The 11,412-nt window shown below is 38.5% G+C and overlaps 1 protein-coding gene across 1 annotated transcript; it reads left to right on the top strand.

Annotated features, from left to right (window-relative positions):
* The first annotated feature begins 2,782 nt into the window (after positions 1 to 2,782).
* LOC139132488 (uncharacterized) lies at positions 2,783 to 8,192 on the top strand. Its single transcript, XM_070698817.1, has 3 exons — positions 2,783 to 3,548; positions 6,235 to 6,569; positions 7,436 to 8,192. The coding sequence occupies exons 1-3, from the start codon at positions 3,293 to 3,295 to the stop codon at positions 7,802 to 7,804; spliced, it is 960 nt and encodes a 319-aa protein (XP_070554918.1). The 5' UTR covers positions 2,783 to 3,292; the 3' UTR covers positions 7,805 to 8,192.
* The last annotated feature ends 3,220 nt before the right edge of the window (positions 8,193 to 11,412 follow it).

The raw sequence follows: 11,412 nt of genomic DNA, 5'->3' as shown, positions 1-11,412 counted from the left end.
TTTAATAACCGTGGGTATATCGACATCTCTCTTCAAGTCAGTAAGGATTAGGAATTCGTAAGTTCAATCATGGAGTGGACACCTGTCCAGCTAAATTTTCTTCAATGTAATTACAAGTTATTTGTATTCTGAACTGCGTGCACACGTATTGGAGTTTTCAGCTTCACACTTCGCAAATATCCTGCTAGATCTTACACCTGCAGATTTTTCTAGAATCCCACGTAAAGTTGTGCAGAATGCAAAAACAAACCCAGAAAATAGCAATGAATTGCCCTGATTGAACGTTACAGACGATAGAAATATTCCCATGTTTGTCATATGTTACATATAGGCAAAGTTCTGCACGTCAATGGATACCACTTGTAATTTTATCAGTGCAATTGCCACCTCTCCTGCTAAATTTGCCTTGACCTGCAGAGCTTGCCTGGACCTTTTTTGACTTCCTCAGCAATGTTTTATTTAAACCGCAAAACAAGAGACTGCAAACACGCCTTGCTCACCCAGTCACATACCTGACGGTAACTCTGTTTGGTTGAGTTAACTTCGAGCTTTGTGATTGATGAAGATTCAGCTCCACTTTAATAGGTAGGCATCCATTAGTTTCTACAATTTTGATATAGAATTCAATCCTAGTTGTGACTAAAGAGGCAAAAGAGATAGCATTGACGCCCTTATCCAGATTTCAGCAAATGAAACAGCACGAACACACATCTATTGTTTGAAACACGCAGTGCGACAGACAATCCCACACATCGTATTTTCTGACACAAAATACGGAAGTAATAGCTTAACTGATATATTTTAATTAATGATGAGTCACGCGCGAGATGCGCTTAAATTGTTGTTATCTGCACAGAACTCAGTACATCAGGCCATTGCGCCATATAACCAAAGGCGAGAGATCTGTAATTGCACCGCCAGTACTCTACCCCACGGCTTAGTACACTACCCAAAGTCGGGTAGAGTGTTAAACCATGATTACATGCACGGATAGGCGTACTGCACACTCAGACAACCCAATGCCCCCTACCTCCATGGTCACCACCAAGGGGCCACAAACCTGGGAGCAGTGAACTTCCGCTTTTGGTTAAACGAATTTCTTATTCAATATAAACATAGACCTTGGACTAGGGTCTACGAAAGAAATGAAAGATCAAAAACAAAGAATTTACCTACTCTATCCGCATGGGCTGATGTATTTAGTATAATCTACATCGAAAACAACTAAAACATCCCGACTATACTCAATCGTGGAATTGATAACAGCACAAAACTATTTCTAGGACCCATATTCTTATGGATTTTGAAAAACATTAACACTATTTCTCACTCAGTTCATGGTCTGTAATTACTTGCACACGGAGTACTAGTGAGTATGTTTCATCATGCGGTCTCGTCAGACTATCGACAGTCCGTTGTGACTTCTTTATCTTAAATACCGACGTAGTATAGACACTCTGACAGGTGCAGTGGAGTATGCTTGTCCCCACAAACGAATGCCGAAGGCACGAGGGAGTCGATTCTAGCCCAACGAAACGTTCGAACATTAGGCCTCGATGGCACAAGCGGCTGTCGACAGTCTAGTCTAGCTCTCGTCTACGTAAAGACTCCATGTGTCGGAGGAAGGCTCACAAAGTTAAGCAACGTCGCAAAAAGACTTCGATGTACGCTGGTCTGTTTCAGCAATAACGAACGCCTTCTCGATTTATCATGAATTTCGGGTCTCGTGTTACTCGAAGTTTCATTAAAATTGTTCTGAAGATGAGCACGTTTTCTGGGTACCGGGATAATCTGACCAGCAATTAGCAATAACATAGCCAACCGCGATGTCCAAATCTAATTGTCGACCATTACGCAATGTCATGAACATATAAATGATGTATTTAATCATCGGTCGTTCAGCTGAAGAGAATTAATTGTCACCTTTCGCTTGTAATGCGATATTTTACCCCATGAAATTGTCAATTTCAGATTTTCTGTTATTCTTTCAATAAGTTTCGTAGATTTTTGATTTTCAACGTGTTCAGCGTAAAATCGCTAATTGTCAGAAAATATTCAGCAATCTGGCAGCTGGGAGCTTTACGTGGTGTAGAGGCTTTTAGCAGCGAATACAGATATATCATTCCCAAGGAAAATCGGTACCCATGCGTGTTCCTAACATCACTGAAAAGCGGAAATTTTTTGTTCATCGTCTTGACCAGTGAAAACACGAAAAAGGGACACTTTTTGGCAAAAGTTGATCAGTGCAACTTGAAGTATGAGAATGCTGCTTTGAAATCTGGTAAATATTTTTATAGATGTACAGCAATTTCAGTGCTGAATTGATAATGAGAATTTTAAATAATGACGTCATCATCCACAATCTTTATCATGTTGCTCAAGACTGTAATTGAGGTAAGCTGGTACAGACAACAACAATAGACTGAACTGATGTGTAAAGATATCTCATTGCTCTCTACAACATCGACATGGTTGTGACTGTATCAGCACTTATCTCTTCACTCCTAGATTTTTTAAATTAGGGTTTTCTGGTTTATTTTTCTCACATATCTATCATAATGAGGGTATCTTTTTGTTGAAAAATCCGAAGGAAGGATTGTTTTGGAACTTTGCGAAACATGTATGGGTACCCAGCCATTCTGTGAGTGCCAACGCTGGGCGTGGACGTAGACGTGACCTCAGTATTTGTGGAAAATCCACCGAACAAGCTCTTGTTTATTATGAGAACAATTCTGATTTCAGATAGATAGTGGTATAAGAGGTTTAATATTCTCTTTTGAGATTTCGCCATGACAAACTGAAGGTCACTGGGGAAGTGAACAGTACGAAATTAACATACCAGTGTTCGACCTCAACAGCCTGGACATTGACGTTGAACAGGGGTCGCAGTCTCGCCGCTCGAGTCAATGGAAATTCAGATTGAATCTGCCGAATGTGTCTTGTCTGAAGGGTACCGATACCAGTCTGAGCGTGATTTTGGAAACAGATTTTGCAGATAAAACAGCGAACGACCACGACCGTTACTTGCACACACGTATTGCAGAACCATGCCCAACAAACACCCACCCAGACATGGCGTTAATCGTAAACCCAGGCCTTTTCGCCACGATGTTTAAGTGGCTGAACAACCGGGGAAAATTAAGACTCCCCTCACCTTCTTACCGTCACGATGCAACCCATTCCACCTTGCGGCCCACGTTATGAGGCAGCCATAAAAATCAGCTACCAGAGGGCAAGTCATTATGTTAAAATTTGACGTTGGCTGGTGATTTCAGATCCACTCACAGTCATAATGTGTCAGATCAAACTAGCAGTGTTCTTCACGATTGCACTACTTGCACTGTTCATTGTAACGATGTATCTTCGAGGCCCCAGAAGAGAGAATACAGGAGCCGACGATGACGCTAGTGCGTTGAATTTAAAATACATGCCCATCGAGAAAAGAAGTTTTCATGGGGTAGAAGGAGATGTCCTTCCCGGTAAACGAGAACGCATGCGAAAAAACAAATTACCGCGATCTTGGCTCTTGGAAACCGAACAAGGCATCGGTAAGTATTAGCTCGCAACTACCACAAGATATTGTTTTCTGAGGTACCAGCTAGATTTGAACCGTGTGTACTGCCGCGTTCTTTAAGACAAATGCCTTGCTCCATGGTCCCCATTCTGTTCTGAAAGTCAAAGGTGGATAATAACCTTACTACTGGTTTCTCATTTTCCTTTCAGAGATAATTGTTCTAGTCGCCCTTCTCCAACTCGGCCTCACTGAAATAATCTCACTGTACCGTGTTCTGCGACCAGTTTGCGTGATTTCATTATAGAGTCTGTGTGCTTATGCTTTCGTCAATCGGGAAAACCCGTTGATTGCTGACATCGCCTGCACATTTGCATACAAATTTGCTTACCTGGATAAAAACAACATATGCTAGATATTGTTCGTTCGAGAAACTCATGTAAAACGTACACATTTTTCCTGTGAAAAATGGCAGCGTATCGAGTCTTCTAAATAATTCGGTCTCAGACCAAGACCTGAGATTCCTGATCGGTAAACAGCAATAAATCATTGCTATCAAGTTCGACCGAGTATACCGACTCCTGGTTTCTGTTCAAATACACTTAAGCAAAAGCTGGGAGGGAGAGAACTGTATAAGGACAATTAAGTATGTGTAGAAGTGATGTCAGCAATCAATTGGTTTTCCCGAGGGGGCGTCATAGGCCAGTGGTAATAGCAATGGACGCACGATCTCAAGATGGTGAGTTCTAGGCCCCGGCATGGCTAAGGTGTTGCGTCCTTGTGTAAGGCACTTTATTTTAATCCTCATTACTTCTCCCATCCAGGGGTGATGGGTACCTGGTAGGACAGTGGTTGTATGCGTTTAGCTCTACTACGCTGACTGGCTGTACATGTGAGCTGATGTTTGCTCTCCGGGGAGTGGCATCAAATTAGGTCAACTGACCAGGGATAATAATAATAATCGTAAAGCGCCTTGAGCACAATATGTGGATATGTGCTCTACATAAGAGCCCAATATTATTGATATAAAAAGGGTAAGCAACTCCACACATCGTTCATATCTTGGTTGTTTGCCTTTAATGCATGGTAGTTTGTATTTATGTTTCGCTGTCTTGTGTGTAGAACCGATTAGGCACGGCGAGACACAGCTGTAATCTCCCTGTCAGTGCAGTCCTTCTTCATAATAGAGAGTGTGTATAAAGGCTTTTTAACACTATGTTTCGAAAGTTTGACAGACTTTCTTCCTCGGTCACCTCAAGTTCATTTTCAGCGGACAAATTGTGTGGAATAATTGATAGATTGTATGCATTACTATGTTGTCAAGTTTGTTCTTTCACTGGGAAAGCTAGAAACATACCACAACCACCACAATACTAATGACAATAAATTGTAGAGTAATTTGATGTGAAGAAAATAAATAAAGTGTCAGTTTTTCATAAATGCGTGTAAACAAGATGTCAGCGAGTATCTCCATAGTGTAAAGGACCGTCGCTGATTACAGTGGCAGTGTACATGGCACAGCGTATTTTGCTTAAAATCATTTAGATTTTTTCCCTTGAACTGATGCACTGTATATAAATGGCACTCCACATCGACTTGATTATAGCATATTTCGCGTGCCACACTGACGGGCGGCTGACACGATGCCAAAGATCACTTTTCGCAGAGTTGATTCAATATTTCATGAATTCGTTAACCTAAGATTGAAATCTCGATAGATAGGGTCCCCCTTTTAGCGTGACAAACAGTCGTGAGTTCGTTGAGAAAGAAGTGTAAATTTATGCAAATATATTCAAATCCCCAATTTAATGACTTCTTTTTTTCTCTTGTGTTGAACCACCGTGGGTGGAGGGACGGTGGTTGAACAAAAACAATTTAACTCCTCTCTGGCCGTCTCAAATTTTGTGAAATTTTCACAGGAGGCCATTTAAAGACAATGCTTTGTTTGCCGTCCTTGGATTTTTGAAAAACCTACCAGCAAGCGGACGGCAAACAAAGAATTTTGTTTACAGCGCCTTATGTTTATCTTGAAATACATATGTAGCAAAAGGGTAATTTTGTTTGGCTACAAAGTTCTTACATTTTGAGTAAGAGTTATTTCAATTTTGCTTATCATGATTTTTATGAATTTTTTGAATTTTTTCAACGCATACCAGTTAAGAATGATGATAGATAGTGCAAAACTAATTTTTCGTTTTTTCGACATAACTAAATATTCGTTTTGTTTTCTATACATACTCTAGTTTAAAATGAGATATTAAATTTCACAAATAGTAAGACGTTTTTGACGTGAAATACTTTCTATCATTAATACCGAAATTGAGGTTTTCTACCCCAAATATGTAAACCCTCAACATTTCAAGTAAACTATTGCTACCACACTAAATTAATAAGATAATATACAGTATGAGGGGGTTATCATGTAATCTTTGATAAGAAATATTGAAATATTATGGTTGACATTAAAATAAAAAATAGTGAAAAAATCATCAAAAGTTAGCATTATTGGCCCTTTAACGGGTAATATGAGATGAGAAACAACGAAAGAGGAGGACGCACGATGTTTTTTTTGTGTGATTATCTCAGTTTATAACTTGCATTGCTGTTGTAATAACGATTTCTTTGAATTTGCACACCACGTGCGCATGTTTAGTGTAGGAGTACATAAAGTTAATAAAGTCACTATAAGTTTTAATGTCATCATTTTTGTCCCTTTACGATAGACGCAACAGCCTGCACGAGGGGGCACACGAAATTTAAACTAAAACCGGCTTTCTACCGAATCCGTAAGAGTGTGAAGCTGACGCTCATATTGAAAAGCAGGATGGAGGAGCCGTATGAAGTTCACGTCGAATTAAGAGATGCTAGAAGACATGATGTAAGTGAGACGAAGCGGCAAAACGTAACAGTGCATCCGGGTACTTCGGATAATATGCATATTGATCTGACGGATGTTCTACGGGAAGTCTTGCGCCCTCAAGGAACATATTTACAAATCACAGTGGACGTCTTGCCTGGTGAAAGTGGAAGGAAAGACTGTCCTGTCAAAGATGCAGAGGTGAACACAGACAAATTTTATCTGGTCTTTTGAATGAATTCAGATAATTGCTCTTAAATGTGCTAATTGGGTTCTTTAGGATAACTATAGTGACGTCTCTCCCAAAAATTCTTCAATATACATCACTTAGAGTGTGTGTTTTTCAAACACTTACCTCAAGCCATCGTCCGATAGCTTTTACAACTTCGTTTTGTTACTTCGGTCAATAGGTGTTACCTCAGTCAAACTTCGAATGATAATGAAATTTTAACATGAGTCATTTTCAGCCCAGGTTTATCATTTTGGGTCAAACTATAGATTGAAGAGGGGAAGATCTTGCTTTAAGCATATTTTCTTATAGCGATCAAAACATCGATTTCATTGTAATTTTGTAAAAAGTCTGAATTCCAAGTGATTTACTCATTAAGATCATCATTCGATGTTAATAAAGATTTTTTTTTTTTTATTGTCAAAATATCCAGTCTGGACCTACTTGGCTCCACGACATGACTCAACGATGACATTTGCATATTTGAATATTTTTCGATGAATTTAAAGGTATTGAGAAAACATCTTCTGCAAATGTATTCGATATTGATGCTAACCAATTAGGCGCAAGGTAATATTGATGATATTTTCTGTTTTTTTCTAACATAATTTGTCAAGCCCTCATACGACACGAGCTCATTTTACTTGAGGTATTGGGAAACTTTCCAGTTTAACTTCACACAAGCTACATTTGACATACGCGTGTGGATTAAGACTACAATAATTCTCTTGCCAAAGTGAACAACCGACTAATTTTGAAAATCTTCGATTTCAGTCACATATTTATGACATTGCTGAATTCTACAGTTATGTATCATAGTTTTTTGTTGTTGTTTTAGATCAACCTTGACAGAGATCTAGCAAGCAAACAACAGCAACGCAGAACGAATGGCTGCCAGAGTTCCCCTGTGACGATTGGTGTTTCCGACTTGATTAATGCGGGAGTCGGGCGTGATACAGTTTCCCCAAGGTTTGTGAACACGTCAGTCTGCAGCGGTGTGTGTACAGCAGCCGGAGGCCGGGAGCCTTGTACATTTGCAACAAGACGTAGCTGTGCACCAACAGTTTTCAGCGATCTCATTGTAACGTATAAGGACAGAATGGGTATAGTTAAGGTGAAAAAATATAAGAACGCAGTCGTGGAAGAATGCGGGTGCTTAGTCGTAGTTCAGGAGAAATCTGCGGACTACCAACAGAATAATAGATAAAATAACCATACTAAAGGAGAAAAAAGCGTCATTAGAGTATACGAGAAAATTACCATTTATACAAAAGCAATGAAGATATCCAAAGTTTCAGCTTCGGTGCCATTAAAACCTATAGGAGCAATATCAGGTGTCTTAAGCAAGTTTAACGTTTCCGTTCCATATCTTTATTTACATAGTTTTGCAAATTAAATATTTTCACTCAAATGTTTCTTTTATTCAGTTCATGGTGAGAATATAAAGCATATTTAAGCATGAATGTATATTACACAGTTTTGTGATATAGTGCTCTCATGCACTGTGTCAACAGTTTTTAAACATGCTTACTTCAAAATATTTCAGAAGTATTTTCAGCATGGAGTTTATGCATATTAATTCCTTTTTAATCATGGTCGAGATATTGTGTTTTTTTACTATCATGTTACATTGGTGTTATATTGTATGTATTTGATTTTCGTAAATGTGCACCATTTATTGTAATAAATACACGACTTCTTTTAATTTGATATTGGTATTTATTTGATTTAATGATATACCTTCAGGTAATCGACTGAAAGCTGATATTCTCTGTACTAAAACAAACGTACATATAGAATCTTATGGAACGGCGTTGTTGTCATAAATGCATATTGAACATATTATCTTTTCCTTTTTCACAACATGTTTCGCATTTTCCAAACATGCATGGCATTAATACTCGACGTACATTATTAGGCATTGAGATGGTCATTTTAGGCATTTTGCAATAACACCATCGGAATTAAGTTGATCATGTTAACATTCAGTTGATCATGATAGGTATTTACGCTAAGGGAGCCTTCAATAGTTACAGGGGTCGGGCCGGGGAATTGGGGGAGGGTCATTTTAAAAACTGTTCAGGGGGGTGTCAGTTTTATAAACCTATCTTAGGGGAGGGTCACTTTTGACAGAAGCCGATTAAGGCCAACCCTTTGATTGTCTGTGTGAGATTTTCTGAATAGGAAATCACCAACGAAATACGCCGGTTCTTTTAAATACGTACACATTATCCACAAGTTTCACAAGCAAAGATGCAGTGATATCCTACATTAAACACCTTGAACAGTTAAAAATGATGAAAGACATGAGACAAAAACATATGCAAGAGGTAGAAAAGTGTATATTAATTATCAAATGTACATAAATGCAAAGATATTCTTAGTTTATATTGGAAAAATATGTGCATAGATCTATCATAGACTACTATGTACAGTGAATCAACATTTCAGTGACATTCCAAAAATCAAATTTATGGCAAAACCATGGACATATAACCACTCTAGTCTAATCAAGAACATTAATATCAATAATCAAGCATACACGAATGCACAGATTTACCTAATTTTGTATTGGAAAAAACTATTCATAGTTTCATCATAGACTGCCATTTATAGTTAATCAACATTTCTGTGAAATTCCAAAATCAAATTTCTTGCACAGTCAAGAAATTGTAACAACTCTAGTCTAATTAAGAAAATTAATATCAATAATCAAGTACACAAAAGTGCACAGCTTTACCTATTTTTGTATTCGAAAAAAATTATTCATAGTTTCATCATAGACTGCCACGCATAGTGAACCAACATTTTAGATGAAATTCAGAAATCAATTTCTTGTACACAAATGCACATGTTTCTTCCCCCTTCAAGTAAAGTACATTAAAATATATTATCAAACATATATAAAATACAGATATAGCATGTTTTGTGGAGGAAAATTGTCAATAATTTGCCTGGTAGACTCCATGTATTATGATTTGATATTTTTGGATGAAGCACTATATCAGCAACATCTTGCCTTCTTATAGTTGCACAAAATATGGTGACCCTCCCTCAAATGTATGAAATACCATATATCTCTTCAAAAATGCTTGCGTGATAAATTGCGACTGTCCCTCCAAAAACACCAGCCCTCCCCTCCGTAATTTGTCCCTAACTTACATAACAATTAAACCAATTGTTATGTAAATTAGCTGATACTGTTTCAGTTATTCCTGGGGACAATACTTCAGTGTTTGGGGGAGGGTCAAGTTTTAGAATGTCGGACAAGGGGGAAGGTCACATTTTAGACAGTAGGATATAGGGTGAGGGTCACACTTCACGGTAAAAGTGTGTGCGAAATTCCCCCCGGCACACCCCCTGTAATTACTGAAGGCTCCCTATCACCATCGGCAGTTGTCCAGAGCTCCCGGGTGTTCATTTTCCGCCTTTACCCGTCTATCGCTGCCGTGTCCAACGGTCACCCGTCACGGGTGATTACCTATAGTTTCAATAGATGCACAGGTGTTTTCTCTCAATTTCCAACCTTTTCTTGCCGGTAAGCATGGCTTCAGGATTTGTTTTTTTAGTCCTCGCGAGAACGCTTCAGGATCTCCTCCATTGATGACTGGAGAATTTGTTTCTGTGGTTTGTGTAAATTTCAGCATTCGCTAGAGATTGCAAACTCCGTCATTTGGCGACTCATGAGTTGTTACATACCAGGAACCGGAGGGGATTGCTCTGCCACTCCAAGTTCTGGACGGTCTTTTTGGTTCCGTCTTAAACTTTCTTGCCTGTTTATATTTCCAGCACTGATATATCTCAAGTAAGGATCTTTTTAGGTGTATGACAACCATATCGGCAAGTCATGTAAGTTATTAAGTCAACGGATCGATCTGATTCGCCGCCTTCTTCCTTATATCCCCAGAGGGTATCGTATTACCCTGTATTATGGTCTACATCAGAATTCTATCGATTACCAGATGGCAGTGATTTATGTAGCCAAATCTGTCTAATGACAGTAGCCCCAATACTGAAAAGTCTGTAGTTTGCATGGTCATCACCCGTAGACTTAGCATTTGATAACAATTTATACACAAAATCTCGTTTTGTAGGTTGAACTTCCAATGGAGGCACATCACGTATACGCGTACAAACTGTTGTAAACGGTCAAGATCACCACTATTGTGAGGAGATATATTTATTAGAAAAAAGTTGAGAAATACATTTAAAGAGACTGTTAAAGGCGTTCAAAATATCACTATCTTTTGTGTACAGAAGATTACCCTTTGCAAACACTGGATTTATCGACTTGAGTTCATTTAAATGTTACAAACACGCAGTATACGAATGGGTTTTGAATAAGTGACAACCAACATATTCTTGAACTCCTATTTTTTTCTCATTTTTGATAAGGTGCACAACTCTATCACTGAGCATGGTACGACCATGATTTGGCACGCGTGGCTTCATAAAATGATGAAATGGCCAGTATACAGCTTTTCAACAGTCCATACATGAAAAATCTGCGTTATTGTTGATAACCTAATTCAGGTCTGGATTTGAACTCATTTGTCAATTGCAACAATTCCCATGATACACATTCTGGCCATATTGACGGGTAAAATGTTGGCCAGGTGTAGAGGACAAAACTGTGGTTGACACTGGGCAAACCTTGTCATTAGGGACAGTTCTTTTTGTAAAGTGTTCTTAATCAACATAGCAATGAATACTCTTTGTCAAACACACTTTATTTCAATTGAGGCAATGGATAAGTTTCTGTATGGTTAAATGAAACAAAATATACAAGACGTGTACTTCCTTTAAAAGTGTATG

This window comes from Ptychodera flava, chromosome 5 (assembly GCF_041260155.1).
Source record: "Ptychodera flava strain L36383 chromosome 5, AS_Pfla_20210202, whole genome shotgun sequence".
Classification (NCBI taxonomy): Eukaryota; Metazoa; Hemichordata; class Enteropneusta; family Ptychoderidae; genus Ptychodera; species Ptychodera flava.
This window is presented reverse-complemented; position numbering and strand designations above follow the sequence as displayed.

What these genes read in the sequence shown, in the direction of transcription:
- LOC139132488 (XM_070698817.1), top strand. Translation starts at nt 3,293, where the DNA reads ATGTGTCAGATCAAACTAGCAGTGTTCTTCACGATTGCACTACTTGCA. An exon ending in GGAAACCGAACAAGGCATCG is followed by an intron (nt 3,549 to 6,234) that starts GTAAGTATTAGC and finishes CCTTTACGATAG; the next exon opens with ACGCAACAGCCTGCACGAGG. An exon ending in GTCCTGTCAAAGATGCAGAG is followed by an intron (nt 6,570 to 7,435) that starts GTGAACACAGAC and finishes TTGTTGTTTTAG; the next exon opens with ATCAACCTTGACAGAGATCT.